This window comes from Belonocnema kinseyi, chromosome 9, assembly GCF_010883055.1.
Source record: "Belonocnema kinseyi isolate 2016_QV_RU_SX_M_011 chromosome 9, B_treatae_v1, whole genome shotgun sequence".
Taxonomy (NCBI): domain Eukaryota; kingdom Metazoa; phylum Arthropoda; class Insecta; order Hymenoptera; family Cynipidae; genus Belonocnema; species Belonocnema kinseyi.
In genome coordinates, this window is record NC_046665.1 from 62419073 (window position 1) to 62440032 (window position 20960).

The 20960-nt window shown below is 29.9% G+C and overlaps 1 protein-coding gene across 1 annotated transcript in view; it reads right to left on the reverse strand.

Annotated features, from left to right (window-relative positions):
- The window catches only part of LOC117179779 (nephrin-like), a 628567-nt gene that overhangs the window by 116140 nt on the left and 491467 nt on the right, over nt 1-20960 (reverse strand). Inside the window, exon 3 of the mRNA XM_033371879.1 lies at nt 17225-17430. Within this exon, the coding sequence (XP_033227770.1) occupies nt 17225-17430 (206 nt within the window). The remainder of the gene's footprint in view (nt 1-17224; nt 17431-20960) is intronic.

Consider the following 20960-nt stretch of genomic DNA (forward strand, 5'->3'; position numbering starts at 1 on the left):
GGAGAAGCTTCAAATAAAGCATAACTTCATATGTGAAGGCTCCCATTATAATTCAAACAGAAATTCGTGGGATGGATGTAAATGATGGACCTGTGACAGTTGTTATCAGGATTCACGTCATAGCGAAAATGTATATCACCTTTTAGTGGAATGTCAAAGTTTTTCAAACTAAAGAAATTTAAACATAAATAAGAAAACAAATGCTATTGAGATAAGAAATGCGTAGCTTGGTATTCTAAATTACCTAAATATTAATTCAATTAGAGGAATAGTTGCTTTCCTCAATTAGCTTTTTGTAAATTTGTGAATTCTTGAATAATTAAAGATACACAATACAATAGTTTATATTAGGTAACATAAATCTTATGGGATTTAGATGACACTGCCTATTGGCAATAATGAATAACTTTCAAATTGTATAAAATACTAAAAAATTCTTTGAAAATTTTCAATCGATTTCTTTAAAACACCCCAAACTCTATAAATTCCTTGGAAATCACTTAAAATCTTTGAAATCCTTAATAATCGGCAGAAATCGTCTGAAATCTTTTCATTTCTTTTAGAATCATATGAATTCCTTGAATCGGAAAAAATCCTTAGACATCCTTAGAATTCCATTAAAAAGTTCATAGAAAACTCTCCAATTTATTAAATCTCTAGAAGCTTATCAAAGTTGCTTTTAATCTAATGGAATCTGTTATTTTTTTTTGGAAATCCTACATATCCCTCAAGTTTTTTAAAAATTATAAATATTTTTTAAAAAAATGTATATTTCCATGAAATTTTTTGAAACTTCATGCCATTCTTCGAAATATTTTAAAGGTTAAAAAAATCCTAAGATTTAAATTGATTTCTCAAATTTCTTTGAGGAGTCTTTCAAGGATGTTAACTAGTCATTTCAAGGTCGAAAATTAGCATCATTTAAAGGGAATTATAAAATCTATCAAAATATATACATAGGGTCCTTTAAAATAAAAATAATTTAATTGTATAAATAAAGGATTTTCAATTAAAGTTATGAGCTTACTAGAAAATTGAAAAATATTCCAGAGTATTCCAGAAGATTGTAAAAAAAGTGAGAGCTCTAGAAAATATAAGAACCCTCTTAATATTCTAGAGAATTCCAGAAAATTGTAGAAAATTTTAAAACAACTTTGTTAAGTATGTTGGAAAAGATCTGAAAAATTTATTGGCAAGTATTTTCAAGCGTGCTCTTTCAGAATCTGACTCGAAAATTTTGAAAAACCATCCAATCCCACCCTATTTTTCAATTCAAAATAGAAACGTGATTTGTTAAGGTAATATTTTTTTAATTCGCATTTTCGATGCGAAAGAGGTCTTGACAATAGCTGAAATTACAAAAACTGCGGCTAAAAATATCCAAAAAATAAAGTTATATACACAGAAAATATATTTTTCATCGTCTAGGGGTTGTATGACCACCCCTAAAATAACATATAGTAAAAATTTGCAGTTTTTCAAAAATACTGTTTTCAATATCAAAAATTGCAAATAAATTTAGTTCTCAAAATAAATAAATGTTCAGTAAGGTTGAAATTTATAAAATCTGTAAAATTTGATTCACGTAGAATTTTATTTTAACCATTTTCTGATAAATCTTTTCGAAATTTTTGTATGTGCTTATGTATGGAACGTTTTTAGCCATTTCTGTAATAAAAACGTTTCCTGTTCTTACCGCGTGGATGTAGAAATTTATAAAGAACCTTTTTTTTTGTTTTTTGTTTGTTTTTTCGTTATTTTATATTCCCTTTTTTATTAAAATATTTTTTTTTCTTAGAAAAATCCGTAAAATAGCAGTTTTTCGTAAATATCTTATTTTAGCGGTGGTCGTACAATTCCTTAATGATGAACAATGAATTTTCTGTGTGTATAATTTTATTATTTGGACATTTGGAGCCGGAGTTTTTGTGATTTTGTCTATTATCATGACCTCTTTCGCATCGAAACTGCGATTCAGAAAAAAAATATTACGTAAAAAAATCACGTTTTATTTTTTCTATAGATTTCAGGAGATGGCATTGGGTATTTGTCAGATTTTATAATTTTTTAAATAATTTTTTTATTTTTATTTTTTTTTTAAATATTTATTATAATATAATTTTTGGGTTTTTATGACATAGCTTTGGAGGTCTATTAAACAGCTTAGTTTTTGGATAAAGCATATTAAATTACGTTACAAAAAATTTAAAGCTAATTTTCTAAATTTCTACCAATCTGCCAAAAAACTGTTTGCAGTTTAGGTTGGCATACCTCTTAAAACATTTTGAAATAACACAACAAACCTTTTGGTAAATATTAATTTGTTTAATTTGGTTTTTACATAGAAATGAGCAATTCAAGTATCAGCTTAATCGGTTTTTCCAACCCTCTAAATCAGTACAAATTCTAAGTGAAAAATAGCGTGTGTGCGTTAAAAAACGTGTTTCAACCTATAGGGCATACGTGTCCCATCCTATACATTTAATGGAATTTTTGCATTTGTGGAAGAAATTCAAATGCACTATATGCAAAAACCTTTTGAGACGTAAGAACTCATTGAATTTATAACACATTTAACTCATTTAACTTGCAATTATGATTAAATATATTCATTTGACGCTGGTTGAATAATGTCAATAGAATAATTTTTCTACTCCTGGTAAACACAATATTTGGTGCAGCTGCAACAAGTATGACAATCTCCTCAAGCGAACATAAAAAGTGAGCTACTATTGATTATAATATGTTATAGTAATAACAGGTGGCACCAGTGCAAGTAGATGGAGAAAACGCGCGGTCCTAAGTTATACAGTTTACCAACTTATACAGTGTCCCAGCATATACAGTGTCCCAACCTTCGCAGTGTCCTAACCTATACAGTGTCCCAACCTATACAGTTTTCCAACCTTCGGAACACTCCCCTCATAGAAAATATGTTCATCGTTAAAAATAGTGTGAATGGTGTCGTGAGTCTGAGGCCTGCAGGATTACATGGAGCCAGTAGACCTAACAATACTGGACCAGTACCTCTTACTGTATTGAGTGAGTACGGAGATTACAATGAAATTTACTGGGCCAGTATTGACCGTATTACCAATATTTTGGCTCATCTATAATTTCCAAAATCCATAGATTCACACTTTACGATTCACACCCTGATCCAACTGCTTATTAAACCAGTTAGCTGTTTTTACTCAATTGAAGACCAGTAGCTTATTATTCTTGATGAGTCGAGGGGCTGAAAAACGTGCTCCATCATCACCCTATCTTCCTACAATCGGAAACGCCTACTACCAGTGGCATATTCGCAAATTCAAATGCAGAAGGAAAACAAATATTGATTGAGAAAAGGAAGACTAATGAGCTAGGAACGCACGAGTACCATTAACTATTCTTGCTTCATTAATAATATTTTCAACAGTTCATATGATGATATTTTATCGAGTTATATTATCAAGGCTGGCTCATTTCATATTCGTGATTTTTTATTATGTATTTATAATTATTAGATCGCATCTAATTAGGGATTTTTTCTCCTTGCATGCTTAAAATCTTCCATGCTAGTGAAAGAGATTACCTTTTTTTTTATAAAATATGAGATACTATCTTGAAAAAGGCTAGAGAAGGTAATTAAAATGAAAAGGTTATAAAAGGTTTAAAAAAGGTTAAAGGTTAAAGGTTTTTAAGGTATTTAAATGTTTTAAATTAATCATAAACGTGATAGAGTAAACGCTGAGACACATTCTTCAAATTTCCCTTATTTTCCACTCACTAATTTTTCATTTTCCTTGTACATTCATATGTCAAGGGCAAAATGGAGTAAAATAAGTTAAAATTTATAAATTTTTGATCTATTATTCTCAGGACTGTCAGGGCCTATTTTATTGGAAAGAAATGAAAAAGTGAACAAAAGTTACTAATGTGTAACCCAAATAGTAGCTACTTGTGACTAATGTGTAATAATAATGTGATTAATTTTCTTCTGAACACAAAAGATTTAGGAAGACTTAATTGAAACTTACAATATTTTTATGGGAATTTTAACGAATTCAGGGTGAATTCAAAAGAATTTAAAATGATTTAAATAAATTTTTAAAAACTCGCAATACCCAAAAAGAACAACATTGATTTTATGTAGGTAAATTGACGTGAAATCAGAGGAATTTAACGGGAATGAGAAAAGTTCGATGGAATTCATAAAAGTTCATAGTAAATTGAAAAAGATTCAAGTGACTTGAAATAGAAAAAACAAAAAATGAAGTTAATTGAATTCAATAAGTCTGAAATAAAATTGGAAAAATGTACTGCAATTCAAAATCATTGAATAAAATTCCTAAGAAATCAAGGTTTATTTAAATAAATTCAGTATAAATTAACAAACTAGTAGAAAATTTTTTGGACACGTCATTAAATTGAGTAAATTAAGAATTCAAAAAAATATAAAAATAATTTATTATTAATTATTAAGAATTCAGCGTGAATCCTAAATACAATTAAATTAATTACAAAAATTATTTATATGTCCAGGAAAATTTATTACAATGCTAAGAAATCTTATTAAATAGCTTGGAATATTTTTAAATAGTTGTCACCCTTATAGGTCACGCAAAATCGTCCCATTTCTTCCAAAACTCCAAAAAATTCTTTATAACTGCATGTAAATTTGTTCAGATTATTTCGAGCTATCAAAATCTTTGGGAATCTCTTAAGACTTTTAAATATTTTGAAAGTTCATTAGAGTCTTTTACAATACACTAAAATATTTTAATCATTCAAATTCCTGCAAACTATTGAGATAAGTTTAAGATTCCTTAGAATTTTTTATAATTCCCCAAAATATATAAAATCCTTTTATATATTTTGATTTCGCTTGCAAAATTTTGTACAATATTTCAAGTCCTGTAGAATATTTTGAAATCCCTTGAAATTTTTAACTCTTGAAAATCTCATCAAATTTTTAAAAATACCAGAACAAATTTTAATTAATTGAAAACCCGTCAATCAAATTATTGAATTTCAATTTTCAATTTCTTTTTAATTTCTCGAAATACTTTGAAATACTACAAAATACCTTAATTCTAATGAATGAATACTTTTAAATTTATTTAAATATTATAAATAACCCGGAAATTACATAATATTATGTAATATGCCCTGAGTTCCTTGAAAATTTATTAAAACACCTTCAGATCTTTCAAAAAGCGGTAAAATCACTTTAATGCTCAGAAATTTTTTTGAAAATTATATTAACTTTAATCAATTAATCTTTAAAAACATTCTAAAATTTGTTAAGTAATCTTTGCAAATACCTTGAAATATTTAAAAACATTTGAAATCCTACGAAATCCATCGATTCATTCGATTAAATTCTTTGTAATTCATTGAATTATTATAAAATTTCGTAAGATCACATGAAATCTAAAGATATTTTTTGAAATCCTAAATTAAAATACCTTGAGTGTTTTCAAAATTGCTTAAAATCATTAAAATATTTAGAAATTCCTTGAAAATTTTGAAATTGCCTGAAAATTCCTTAGAAGCTTTTAAAATACCCTAAAACATTTTAATTTCTTTAAAACCTACTGAAATCTCATTAAAATATTTAAAACTCTTTAAAATTCCTTGCATGCAAACAACCGAGACTATTGCAAATCTTTCGAATCCTCTCGAAGCCCTTGAAAATTCATTGGAATACTTTTAAATTCTTTAAATCTATTAAAAATTTCGTATTATCTTTTAAAGCACCTATAAATATTTTAAATCCCTTTAAAACATTTGAAGCTCCTTAAAGTTTTGCAAATTTCTCGGAATTTTTTGAAATACTCTAAAATCTTTAAAATACTTTAAAATCCCTTAAAATTATTAGAATCTGCTTAAAACTCTTGGTTTATTTAGAAATATACTTAAATATTTCAAAAGAATTCAAGAAAATTTAGAAATAAGTGCAGACAAGCATTCTTTGATTATTCTTGACAGTTCCTTAAAGTGCTTCTAACAGAAATTCCTCGACTGTTGCCATTTTTTTCTAAAGCCACGTTTTTCTTGAATTTTTCCTTACCTTCAGATTTTCCCTAAACAGCGGCCGCCCTATTTAATGCACTTTAGTTTGAAAAATTGAGATTAGATTTTTCCAGATTCAAATACTTCCTTATTCGAGAAATTTCATATTTCCATACTTTTCAATCTTCAATTTTGCTCAATTGATTCGATTCTCGAGTTTATAGTTTTATTTTATGTGTGTCCTACTTTAACCAAAGCGCGATTATGACTATGCATGAAGCCCGTTTCCAAGTAGAATTAAAAGCAAACCATTTGGATTTACGTTCGAGAGAATTTAATAATGCATAATATCTTAAGTGGAAGAGAAGTGCGAGTGTAAAAAGTGGATTACTTGGGTTCTAAAATATTGACGATCAGCTTAAGCTAGAAGCCACGACATGTTTCCCTATCGAAATGGAAATTATTATGGGCGTTAATATATCGGAAAAAGTCGTAGGGTGAGATGAGAACGAGAATAGCAAACAGAGCGAATAAAAGTGCAATCGGATGTATACATTATTATCTAGGATCAATGGGGCTTAACGTCCCTCCGCCATCGATTGCAAGACCATTTGCAATACTGGAATACTGGAATTTTCCTGGTCATAGAGGCAGTCGAGTGCAGCTCTAATCTAATCCCTATTTATTCAACACAATTCTCCTATTTTACACTCAACGAGATGAAATACATTATTTTTCAACTAGAAGGATACTTTTTTCGCGATACTGATCAAATTTTATTACAATTAGATATGTTCATTGTAGAAGCACAGGAAAGTATTAATAATAGGTTATCTAATAGGTTGATCCAAACATTCACTGGACATTTTCTTGCTCAGATTTCTGTGCATATCACACCTATATTTCTTCGATTTCATAAGAAAGTACATATGTTTTTGTGTGAAAAATTATATGAAGTTTCATATCGTATTTCCTATAAAAAAATTGTTTTTGTAAATTTTATTCAGAATCGTCCATTTTAAGTAAATCTAGTTTAATTTCAACATTTATCATGGAACTTATCTAAGAATGCAAATAAATAATTACTTTAAAAATTACATCCCTTCCCCCATAAGATTGTTTTATAGGGTCAAAGACAACACCAGAAGTGAATAATTGGTTTTTTCTAGTTGGAATGCTTCAAATTATTTGCAACTTTTTATTCAGAGTGAGGTAATAATAATAATCTTTTCAGAATAATGCTAGAAAATTTTAGTTTTTTATAAAAATGTTCACTTTTCGCCCACTCTTTAATTAGAATAAGGTAATATTTAATTAAATTTAAGGAACATAATTGTAAAAGCAATTTATTATTATTTTTAATAATATTCTATTCAAACGATGCTAGAAATTTGCCGGTTTTTCACAAATATTTAACTTCTTGTCCACTTTTCACTTTGAACGAGGAAAAAATTAATAAAATTTAAGACACATAATCATCCCACAAATTCTTATTGTTAATAACAATTCTCTTCTACAATAACGATATTTAGTCACGGTGTTTTCTGAAATTTTTCATTTTTTGTGAACATTCACATAGCCACGTAATAATTTAGGAAAATAAACAAACCAAATTGCTTGCACAATTTATTATTGTTCATAACTATTTTAAAAATCTGTGATATTTAAGAGAAAAAATTTAACTTTCATATAATTAACATTAAAAGAACTTAAGCAAACATCGAAAAATTTCTTGGGATACACGATACTTTATGCAATCAAATTTCTCTTTCTCTGATTCTCAAATCAACAGTAAAAAAAAGTTTATAGAAAAAAGGCCAGTTTTGCTGTAGAACAAAAAAATTTCCGATCCTAAACAAAATTCTTGTTTTTTCCGGTTTAATAAAATTCTCATTGCTTTTCCAGATTTCCCTGCCCGCTAGACACACGCATATAATTTATGTTGTACTTCGATCCAAAAAAGATGTGGACTTGAGATGGATTGTGTTTGACTTGAATTCGACTTGAAGACGACTATGTTTCGTGCAAAAATTATATTGATAACTTATGTTTCAGATCTTTAGGCCTAAGAGATTAGGTAAGAAGTTGTTCGATTTTGTTTTGATACCGTTCTTTCCTGGTCAACATAAATTAATATCAGCAAATCCTAGAGCATGGTTGCGAGAAGATTAAACAATAGAACAAACCAACTATTCGCGGACCAGTATACTAACAAAATCCAATTTTTTTTTTATTTTTACATAAAGAAAATTAATTAACATCAGCTAATGATACAGCATGATTGAAAGAATATACAAAAATGAGATAAGCCTTCTATACAAGGACGGTCAACAATAATTAACATCAACTTATCTTGCAGCACGATAGTATGATGATATAATAATGGAAGAAATCAACTATAAATGAAGCAGTAAATAAATGAATTCAAAAATCCTCTAATTAAATTTGTACATATTTAACATCAATTAACATCAGCTAATCAAACAGTATGGTTCAAAGAAACACGCAGCAGCGAAACAAACCGACTATACAAGGACTAGTAAAGAAACAAAATTCAACATTTTCTATTTAAATTCTTACCTGGTATACATCAATTAACATCTTCTGTTCATTAAGGCACGGTTGGAAGAAGATACAATATTCAAACAAACCAACTATACATGGAGCACTATACAAAGAAACTTCACTATCTTCTAATAAAATTCTTATCTAACCAAAAATAATTAACATCAGTTAATTATAAAACAATAAAAAACAACCTTCTACACGTGGACTAGTGTACAAGCAAAATCTAACATCTTTTACATAAATTTTTACATGAACAACATTAATTGAAATGAGTTAATCATACAGTAGAGTTGGAAGAAGATACAACGATAGAACCAACCACATATACGTGGACCAGTATACCAATAAAATTCAATATTTCCCAATAAAATGTTTATATTGTCAACATTAATAAACATCAGTTAATGATGCAGCATGGTTGAAAGAATATACAACAGCGGAAGAAACCAACTATACTTGCACAAGTATACCAACAAAATTCACCATCTTCTAATTAAATTCTTACCTTGTCTACACCAATCAACATCAGCTATTCATGCAGCACGGTTGGAAGAAGATACAATAATCGAACAAACCAACAAAACATAAACCACTATACTAATAAAATCTAGTATCTTATAACTCCATTTAAACCTGGGCAACATCAATTACCTTCAACTAATCATACAACACTGTTCAAAGAACATACAAAAATTGAACAAACAAACTATACATTTCCTAGCATGTCAACAAAGTGCAAGATCTTCTAATTAAATGCTTAGCTAATCAGCATCAATGACATCAGCTAATAATGGATAAAGCATTAACATTTTACAAGTTCAAAGCTACCAAAATTTTTGTTTGTACATTTTATTTCACAGTAAACCCCAGGAATAAATTTTCTCTTTCAAAAAGATAAAAACGTTGCATCACGTTTATCTAACGAAAGATCAAATTTATCTGAAAAAGATCAAATTTATCGAAAAAAAAGATAAAGTTTATCTGACGTAAATGTTTTTTTAACATAGGTTATATGTCAGACGGCTGCGTCAATTTTCACAGAAAAAATGTCCTTCATAAATTTCAAAATCCTCGCGGTATTCAATTTTAAACATTCTTACTTTATTTCACTAATTTTAAACGCAAAAATCACTTATCTACACTTACTGAATACACAGTCTGCACTTTGGTTAGTTTATAACAAATAGTGTTTGTTCACAATTTTTAAAGTCTACACCAGAGTCGATATAGGAAACTGAAGATCTATTCAAAAAAAGTAAGGGACTCAAGTTGGCTGAGGGTTCTTCTCAGACATCTTCAGTCCCTTACTATTGTCTGACATATAACCTATGTCAAAAAAATATTTACGTCAGATGGACTTTATCTTTTTTTCAGATAAATTTGATCTTTTTTCTCAGATAAATTTGATCTTTCGTTAGATAAATGTGATGCAACGTTTTTATCTTTTTGAAATATAAAATTAATTCCTAGGGTTTACTGTGTTTTCATTATACTTTACTCTTTATAAACTATGCACCCCACTGACAAGGTCTTTTATTTCGACAAATGTTTTCCATGACTTTAAAATAATGTTGTGGTCGTCTTAAGCTGGAGTTCAGTAATAAAATAATGTCTCTCTCGGAGCCAGAAATGAGACTTATATAACGTCTTGAGCTGTATCTTAATTGGGGGCTAATTAAATAATTAGTCAAGTCAAATTATTTTTTGTGGGATCACACCGACTATTATTTTTCCTTGTGACTTTAAATATTTTGTACGAGAAAGTTCAAAGTTTATAAATCTTAATTACGTGTAAATCGTCAAATGATGAGGTTTGATGGTGTTTGCTGTCATAACTTTGCTTTCCCATTCCTGAAAATAAGCAAACGCTTTTCCAGATCTCAAACTTCGCTATCATTAATGTCTCGTATCCTGCGGAGCGGGTGGAGCTGTGCCACTTTTCCGGCTCATTAAACGACTCCGTGTGGAGCAGTGCGCTGTACCGTTCACTTGCCACCCACATGTATTACGAGGCACTCCCTCCCTCCTTTCTATACCATAACTCCACCACACTGCTCCTAGAAACAGCACTCTATATTACTGTTTCATCCCTATATACGAAATGTCTGGGTTTTATACCTTAAAACTTAACAACCCTGTTTTCATCCCTTAACACCCTATTCCGCGCTACATATATACATCCTTTTCTGTTAGACCCTTATCAATCAAACTGTCCTCTTTCAATGTCCCTCTGAAATTCCTGGCTCCAAACAACATCTACCCATCTTGCCTTCTTTCCTTCCAATTGTGGCTTTCAATATTTAGACACAAACTTTTATCCGGGAACCCCTTTAAAGTTAGAAAAGTCTCCCTTTTATCTTTCTCTCTCGTGTATTTGTTATGCTGTTTCAAGGTTATCGAAAGGCGAGAAATTGATAAATTTCATTTTAAACAAACAGGACGGATACAAAGGACCAGGTTTTTAGAGTACCTTCTATGAATACCAGGGTGGCTCATGATTTTTTTTTGATTTTCTAAAACGTGTAGCCACATATTTCTTTTCTTTGTGTGACAAAATGATGCTCTTTTTTGACAGAATTTAGAATATATATATTCATAGGTCGCAATTGATAGTTTTTGCCGAAAATTAAAATTTCTAAAGTTTTTGGGTGCTATGTGAACATATGATTTTTTTCGTTATTGACCACAAAAATTGAAGCTGGGTATTAACAACCCTTAATTTAGAATTTTATGCTGATGTTTATATCAAACGATCAAATAAATCCCTGAAAAATTATTTAAAATTGTGAAACTTTCAGGAAATATTATTTAGTTTACTGAGAACAATTTTTTATACTTGCAGGAAATGTGGTTCTACAATTTAAATATATGCTTTCTAAAATATGATGAAATCAATAAAATCTTATTCTTTATATTAACTTGCATTATAAATGTAATTTTAAATAGACATTTTTTCGATTTAAGAAAAGAAATAATTCTCAATACAAAAAATTGTAAATACCTTCTTTATAAGTTTATTTGTTTCTTCATTTTTGAGATTATATCAATATAGTTTTACGGTAATTCTTCAGAAAATTCGAAAATATTTTTCAAGATTTCAAACATATCAAATCAAAATTTCAACAAAAAAATTAATTTAAAAAAAAAATTAAGCGAAAAATATAACAGTTGATTTTACAAACGACAAGATTTTATTTTTAAATAAGGAACAGTTTAATTCAATCAAAAAAGGCGAGTTTCCAACAGCGTAGTGGAATTTTCAACCAAAAAATATTTTTTCTTCAAAAAAAAAGAAACAAATTTTAAACAATTTATAATTTGAGGGGGAAAATAATTAATAAAAACAAGGAAAATTTGTTAATAACTTTATTTTTCATGTTTATTTCTTTTTGAGGTTATACATAAATATAATTTTTCTGGGATTCCTTGGAAAATTCAAAAAGACTTTTAAAGATTTCAGATATGTGCAGAAAGTATCTAGAAAACTTTCAAGAAAGTTTTTTTATTCATAACAATTTCAGAAAAATTTGATTGTTCGAAATATATTTAGGACTTGGGGAAGTTAGGAAGAAATTTACAAATATTTTATAAACTTTGGAAAATCCTTTAAAGCTTAAAAATATTTTGATTTTCCTTAAAACTTCTAAGATTGTTGAAAATCTTTTAAACCTCTTTTAAACTCAATTAAATTATTCCTAAGCTTTGAAAAAATCTTTAAAAAATGCAGTAAAATCTTCCCGATTCTTGTTTCACAATTTTGGAAATCTTTTAAAATGTTTTAAAATCTTTTCAAACAATCTCTTGAAATTAATTTTATAACATAAAAAAATCATTAAAAATTTTCCCAAGAATCTTAAGAACATTTTTTTGTTATCTTTGAAAACTTTAAACTGCTTTAAAAGCTTCAAGAGCCAGCCTATTTTCAAATCTTCGAAAAAAGAAATAGTTATTTAAATTTTCTGAAACATTTAAATACTTTTGATTGTTCTTTAAATTTTTTCCAAACTGCTAAATATCGTTCAAACTGATTCAAATTTTTTCTAACATTTATGAAATATCTTTTAAATTTATAAAAATTGCCTTAAAACCCTTTAGATTCTGCATGCACAACCTTGCACATTTTTTAATGTTTTACAATCGTTTTAAATAAATTGTTGGAAATAAATAATTATTTAATACTTTTCCGAAGAATTTTAAAAACAATTTTTTAATCGATTGAAACCTTCAAAAACATTAAAACGCGTCTCATGTTTTTGTTCCAAATCTTTAAGAATATACTTTTAACCGTTTTTAAAATCTTTTCTAGGTTAATATTATTTTCAAATATTTTTTAAACTTCAAAATATCTCTCTAACTTACTAGAATTGTTTCTAAAATATTTGTTTATAACCGTCTATACATTTTTTTAATGAAATTTTAGGAAATCATGACAAATTTTTTAAAATATATTTTTCTTTTTAAAATTGTTAAAAGACTTCCTAGTCCTAAATCTTGAGCAAATGATGCATTAAAAGCTATACAATGTGCAAATTTCTTTATAATGTTCATTTATTGATTTTAATTTATAATTTAAGGAATAAATTTCCCTATTTAATAACAACTTTATCATAAGATCACGACTTTAAGGATGTTAATACCCTCCATAAAACATCTTTTTTATAAAATCAAAATTTGAGGCTCACATGGCTCTAAAACCTTAGAAAGACCTATTTTCTTCATAAAAAACTCCCCAGTGACCTCTAAATATATTTGTTTAAATTTGGAAAAGTTAAGAGATTAAACTAAAGTTCGCCAAATTAAGGAAATTTCCGATATAAAGTCTCAGAATACCTGAAAAAAGAATTTCGTTAGGCACCCTAATAAACAAGGAAGTTTTCAATTTGCATTCAAAATCCCTAATGTAAACTACTTTAATGTTAAAATTTAAATATTAAATGTAATCATCCGCTAAAAGAGGGTCCTTATGGCCGGTATAGCGAGTACCATAAGTCAGTGCTACACTTCTTCAAACATGAAATATGCCTACTTTCCGTATACCCATCGTTGGTATACCCACTTTCGATATACATAATTTTGGTATACCCACACCCTGTCTTCGAAAAACGCAAATACCTCCTAAACCAAAGCCGGTCATAAGCCTCCTTATAATTTTGGTCTCTAATCTATTCGCTGCAGTTTTTTCAGGAAGGGTAAGTGAGGTGTGAGGAGGTGGTGAAATGTTAAACAAAGGGAGGAGTGGGGAGAGGAAGGAAAGTAGACGAAGTGAAGGGATGAGAAGGAGGAGCCGAAGTATTGAGTGAGTAAGATGAGGGGGAGTAGGGATGAGATGGGGCAGGGCTAGATAGAGGGAAGGGGAACTAAAGAAACGAAATGGGAAATAGAGGTGACGAAGAGTAGTAAGCGTAGGGATATTAGTTGTTAGGAGATAGTCAGGGAAGCGAGAGGAGGGAGATTATGGGAGCGAAGGGAAGGTAGAGGAAATGAGGGGGCGTGGTAGAGGGGAAATATGAGAGGAAAAGATTTGAACGAATTATTTAATTTATTTCCAATTTTTATCTTTTGCTTATAAATTCACTTAGACTGCAATGTAAATCAAGCATGAGTCTCTTCCTTTTTTCTTTTTTCTTTTTACGTGCCAGTTTTTAATAGTTTTTTAAATTCTATTCTCTCCTTTCTCTTGAAGCTTCCACGTTTCCCTTTTTTACTTCCGCCTTATATTTTCGCATCCTCTTTTCCCCTTGGGCTCCGTTGGCCGTTTGAACTAGAGTCAAATCTTCGAGCCCTGCTAAGGCGGTGCACTTAAGAAGCTTTCGAAGAAAAAGCTCGTTACTCGTAAGATTCTGTAGAAGGGTTCTCACTACCACCCCTCTACTCCTTTTTCGCTCAAGCTTGGCCGCTTACAGTCTACTCTTCCTTTGTTGACCTTATCTGCTATATGTCTGATTCTTTTGCTCGTGCCACGAATTAGTGCCTTCATTATTATAAAGCTTTTCCGGCAAATGCACCACTTCCCTTTTTATTCATGGTAAATATTTATTTTGCAAAGCTCTCGTATTTTCTTGTACTTTATACCATTCAGAATAACGAATTGTTTTTAATCAAAGCAGATAAATATTTTTTATGTCTTTTAAACAAATTTTTTGTGTTCATTATTTATTTCGGTTTTATTATTTAAATGCACAAGAAATTATGGTACCTTTTCGATTTGATTCGAGTAAGGTAAACTGGGGTAAAGTAACTCGCCTGAGTGAAAGCAGCGTGCTCTTAATTCTGCATTTCGGAATGCGATATTTGTTTCTTTTAGGTAAAAGATATAGAGCTTTTCTTGGGCACACATGTAGCTTGAACCAATTTTAACTGAAAACTGCTGGATTATCGTGATTTTACTGTATTTATTTTCGAGAAGTCCAGTGAGTATTTTAAGCCATAAATAAATAAAATCATTGTACCACTTTAGAATTAATCATAATTTTTTATATTTATTTTAGGATTGAGAAGTATATTTCCATAGAAATTACAGAAAATTGAATTTTTATTAGTACAAACAATTAAATATGACATTTAAAAAAAACCATTAATAGTTGAACATGGTGTGACATTTAGATTTTTATAAGGCTTTCAAATATTTTTAAACTGTTGCAAAAAATAAGACAAAGGTCCAGGTTTTTAGATAACCTTTTATGAATACCAAGGTGGGTGCCTCATAAAATATATGTATTTTTTATTTTCTAAAACATTTAATGGCAGATTCCTTCCTTTTGGAGAGAAAATAATTCTCTTTTTCTAGAAATGAAAAAATATATTTATAGGTTGCTACGGAGGTCAAAATAATAAAAATCCATTAATATAAGTAGCAATCGCTTAAAAAGCCTGGGATAAGACTTGAATCAAAACTATTTATAACAACTGTCCATTAAATGTATATAAAGCATCTATATGAATACAATTAACGCGTACAAAGTGTGCGATCACGAAACTGGATTTTTATCTTCTAAAATTAAAAACATAAAGCGTTTAAAAATCCATAACAACATGTTTTTTAATATAAAAGGCTTTTATATTCTAATATCTAATAGTTTTTTCTGATATGAAAAAATAATTAAAAATGCATAATATCAAATATTTAAATAAACAAGAGTTCTAAACATGTTGGAAATGGGTTAATTAATTTGAACAATGAATAATTCTAGATTGTAGGATACGTTTGAGAAAACTCTTACTTTCGCAATTTTAACATTTTAATGGATGACAATATTTTTTTACGTTACTGGAGATCGTAACTGTTTCAATAAATATTGTTTGTCAGACATTTTACGAATTTAAATGGCAATATTTTTTAAACCCTAAATTGAAAATTTTGTGTTTTAAAAATTTACCTGCAAAATTTATAATTCATAAATTGTTAAATTCAAAACGTCTAGAAATTGTCTCATATCACAAAATCAAAATTGTTTCAGTTTTAAACGCTTTTAATTTGAAATCTTCTGAGCACTGACAACAGTTTCTATTTTTAAACTTTTTAATGCACTAACAAAAGTAAAATTTCATTTTTGGTTTTACTTTGGTCTGAAAGAAAAGCTTAGTTTTCGTCAATGAAGAGAAAGTGCGAGAAAAATGATTGTTCTAATATCATGTGCTATGTATATTTAAAGATAATATATCAAAAAACTACTAAAATATGTGTCTGAATATGCCGTAGTGTTAAAAGCTGGTATTGGTAGTTCTTGAAAAATGTTTAAATTACAAAACTTATTAAATTTCCTTTTTAATCGGAAAATTTCCTTATGATAAGTTGTAAGCCTTGTAATTTTTTTTATTATTGGCCTGATCGAAAAAAAATTGTTACCATGTATCTAACCATATAAAAATTGTTATTCAAGATTAAACAAAAGAATTTTCAAGTTCGACAGACAGACCGTCACACTTTATTGTAGTAAATTTAATATCAATTTTACATTTAAAGTTTTATTTAACAACTAAATAGTCTAGTTTTAAATAAATCAAACTTAAAAAAGTTAAACTGATCATAAAATACCAAATTCTGTGTTAAAAAAAAAGCTTTAGTATTCTTGGTAAACTATTCCCTATTGGTTTGAATAAATTTGTAGAGGTGTAACGAACAATGGAATTTTTCAATATTATACATTCAAGAAGAATAGGGGACAAAGAAAACGTTTTTCTTTGTTTTCTCGAAAATTCGAGATGACTTCGTCAAATATTTTTCATAGGCTTTGCTAGTCGTCTTGCAAATTCTGGACGACTAGTCCGTCCCCTTTCCCAATTTTTCTAATTTTGTGGAAAGATCAGTTGCAGCCCAATTGTTAATTAAAAATGTAGAAACTTTTTTTACGCACTATATGATAACGATCCACTATTGTTTGTAATAGGCTGCGTTTAGCCGTCCCAAAAAAATGGTCGAGTTCGAAAAGGGATGGACTGTTCCTGAACTTTTGGGAAGTCTAGCCGAACATTTGGAAAAATATTTTACTACTCATCCCAAATTTCGAGCGGAGGAGACACATAGTTATCGATTTTATTAAATAAATGGACGTAGCAAAATCAGTTTGTCGACGGGCGTTATTCTGCCGCATTGTACAATCTACCTTATCTACTTGCAAGACTTTCAAATATAAGGGTTAAGAGTGAAGGAACTTACCAATGACGCTGAGTTGAATTCTGGAATTCCTCGTAGGACTCTTGATGAAGTCTACTCTGCATCTGTACTCGCCCTCGTCTTTGTCTTCTACGTGGTTGATATTCAAAGATGCAGGTTCAGTGGCAGTTCTGAAGTACGCTCGGTCTTTGAGAGATTCATCCTTCCAGTGCGAGCTTTTCTCAGAATGCTTTCCTCTCATGTCAAAACTGAAACAAGTAAACAAACAGTTCTATCGTATCACCTATATTCAGGGAAAGTAATTTCACTCAACAACACCAGAACATTAAATGCACTACATGGAAAAAATTTGTTTTGAGGAATCATCGAATTTGTACCAAAGTGGCGGATATGAAAAGAATCAGTAATAATTACAGAACTAAGATTTTATAAATACTACAGAATTTTTTCTTATACCGACAATATTAGCTGCGAGATGAATCTCGACTCGGGAAGAGTCCAGATGTAAAATATTTCGAGCGCGTCCGTCACTCGGATGTGTGACCATTTATAACTTGTAACCCGGTTAATGTATATCAGTTCCGTTTTAAAATTTGAGAGTTAGAGCCCAATGGTTGAATTTAAACCCGACTGTCTAAAAAATCGACTGATCCCGGTAGCTGATTTTCTGCAGTTTTCTTCTCCCTTTGGCCAAATACCCATACCCAGTGAAATGGAATCGTCTGGCGGTACATGTACCTACTCATGCTAAAAGGCCTTCAATGATACTTTACAGCAGGCACGTTTCCTAAAGATAAATTTTGACAAAGTTTCCGGATTTTTCGAAATATGGTACGAGAAAGGTACAGTTCCCAATAATAAGTTAATGAGTTTAAAAATCACTTTTATATTTAAGACTTGACAAAGCTTCCCCTATTCTCATCTTTTCTCATTTTCAAGAAGCTTATTCGCTCTTTTTAAAGAATTCTTTTTTTTTTGCCTAATTTGAAGACTTTACCCCTTTTTTTACTTAAATGCGAAGCGAATCAACAGAAACCATAATGAAAATCTACCTTTTTTGGGTTAAAGTTCATTCTTTTGGTTAAAAGCATACTATAATATTTCTGATTCGGTACTGCTCTCATTTGATTTAAAACCTTTACTATTAAATTTTGAATTTAATTCTTTTGTTGAAAATTCATCTTTCTAGAGTGAAAATTTTATTTCTTTTTGAAAATTCATCTCTTCGAATTTAAAAGTCAACTTCTAAAACATTCGAGTTTTTAGTTTGAGAGTTTAACTATTTTGTTGAAAATTCTTATTTTTGAGTAGAAAATTAATTTTTGTTGTTTAGAGTTCTCTATTTGATTAATGATTCAGCAATATCGTTAAACATTTATCTTCTTTGGCCGGATTCGACTGGTAGAATATATTTCTTTTTAAAGATTTTTTAAACTGAAAATAGAACTATTTTACTATTAAATGCTTTTACTAAATTTGAAGTTCAAGTTCTCAATGGAAATTTTTTAAGTTTTCTAAGTAAATATTTTAAACTTAAAGATTCCACAATATAAAGTATCAAGTGAAATTTAAATATAAAAGTGATTGTATTCATTTACTTAATATAATTTATCGGATTTTGGGTAAAAAGTGAGTTGAATTTTTGTACAGAATTCAATTATTCAAAAGTTATTTTGCAACTGGAATTTTTTATTTAGAATCATCAAATTGTATATTTAAAAATTAGTAACATTTTTTTATTTGCGCCTTATATATGCATATTGAATTAAATATATTCATTTAATTTTTAATATTTAAAACTTCATTGCCTGAATTTAAGAAAAATATGAATTAAAGATTAGTTCACAAACAAAAATGGAATAGTTGCATTTTCAGTTGTAGAAATTATTTTTGGGTGTAGTTCCGAATAGGTGAACGTAACGATTTCCTTCACACTGCGTATACTTATGTATTTTGACGCACTGATTACGAAAATGATAGTGAAAATTGGCGACTCGGCGATTTTCATGGTGAAATTGCGAAAAAACCATAAAAAATTTGGTTTTGTGCGTTTATCTCAGCCAATATGCAAAATATCGCAAAATATTTTTAATAAAAGTTGTAGATCGTACAAAAATACACATTTTTTTCTACGAGTGACAGTTTCCAAGAAAATGAGTGATATCTCGATTTTTATGAAAAAAAAACAATGAGCATTCTCTATTGGTTTAGATTGGGTACCTACTCACGCTTTTCACCACGGGAAGGTTGGAGTATGTTGAAAAGCATTTTTTTTGTATTTTTTAATTTTTTTTTTTAACTTTTATGATTTCTAAATATATTTTTATTTATTTTAATTAGAAATTCTGAGTATATTCTATTTATTGTCTTGATTGTATACTCCTTATAAGTTTTTTTATAATAGTTTGCTGAGTATATTTAGTGGCCAGGGTAATATACTTTTATGTTAGTAATTAATTCTTTAAACGGTTCAGCAACTATTTTCTTCACGCGTCACCGCCACAAAAATTCGCAGAGATGCTCTGGAATGTTGCTCTTACGCACTCCTCGTGAGAGAAATCGTCGCATCCACCGCCAAGATGACTCGATGTTTTGTGTGTGCGCTTCGGAATCGGGATTCACAAATTGTTCGGAATGATTCACAGTTTTGTGGACAAATCCATGATCTTCAAAATTAATGTATCCCTTACAACAATCGGTGTGGATTTCTGTCCCTTCCGCTACATGCTTTTTTATTAATGCAATTAAAGTAGCCTGATCTCTCTTATTATCGGGACAGGTTTCCAACCGATAGTTGTAGGAATGTCCTCTGTGGATCATTCCGAGAATCCATGATCCTTCTACTACACATCCTCGCTCGTATTTTCGACGGCCGATTTCGCACTCATCGATTTCAACAACTACACCGACACCGCCGATGCGACCATCCACTTCGAAGCTGCTGTCAAGAGCAAGCATGCAGACCTCTCTACAAAATGAGAAGCGGTCTGAAACTGTTTCTCGAGAAATCGATTGATTGAAAATGCAGCACCTCTCAAACCACGTGTTTTCTGCAACGCTAATACTGTGACGATATTTGTGTATTTTATGACAAAGAAAGGATCCGCAAACATTTTCAGACCCCACAAGAGTTATCTTCTTCTTACGTTTCGAGCAAAATCGTTCAGACGAAATTAATTCGATTTGTCGAAACCACTGAAGAGTTGTTTCCCTTTCTTGGAGAATCTTAGATAAATCAAAAATATTATATGTTTTATCCATCTTAACGAGGACTCAAGAGAGGAAAATCTCGAAAATAATATTGTACGCAAGAAACACACGCCCTTAAGTACCATGAGCGCGAATGGTGGAGAAAGACCTGTCGCTAATTGCATTGAAATTTGATATATCTGTGATTTTCTTGGAAACTATTACTCGTAGAAAAAAATGTATTATATAAGAAATGTGTATTTCGATAAAATCTACAACTTTCATAGAAAAGTTTTGCGAAAATTTATGTATTTGCTGAGATAAACGCATAAAACCCCGGCATGCCAATGACTGGTCACAATAATAACTTAGTTCAGACACGACCCCCTTTCCAACGTGTCATGGGGGGGGCGGGAAGGCACCGCTGTGACTGTAACCAGAAAAAACTTAGGTCACACCCCTGCCCCTTTTCCCACGCGTCGTGGGGGCTGGCAGGCACTCCTGTGACTGGTCACAGAAATAATGTAAGGTCACACTCCTGCCCCTTTTCCCACGCGTCATGGGGGATGGGAAGGCACCCCTGTGGCTG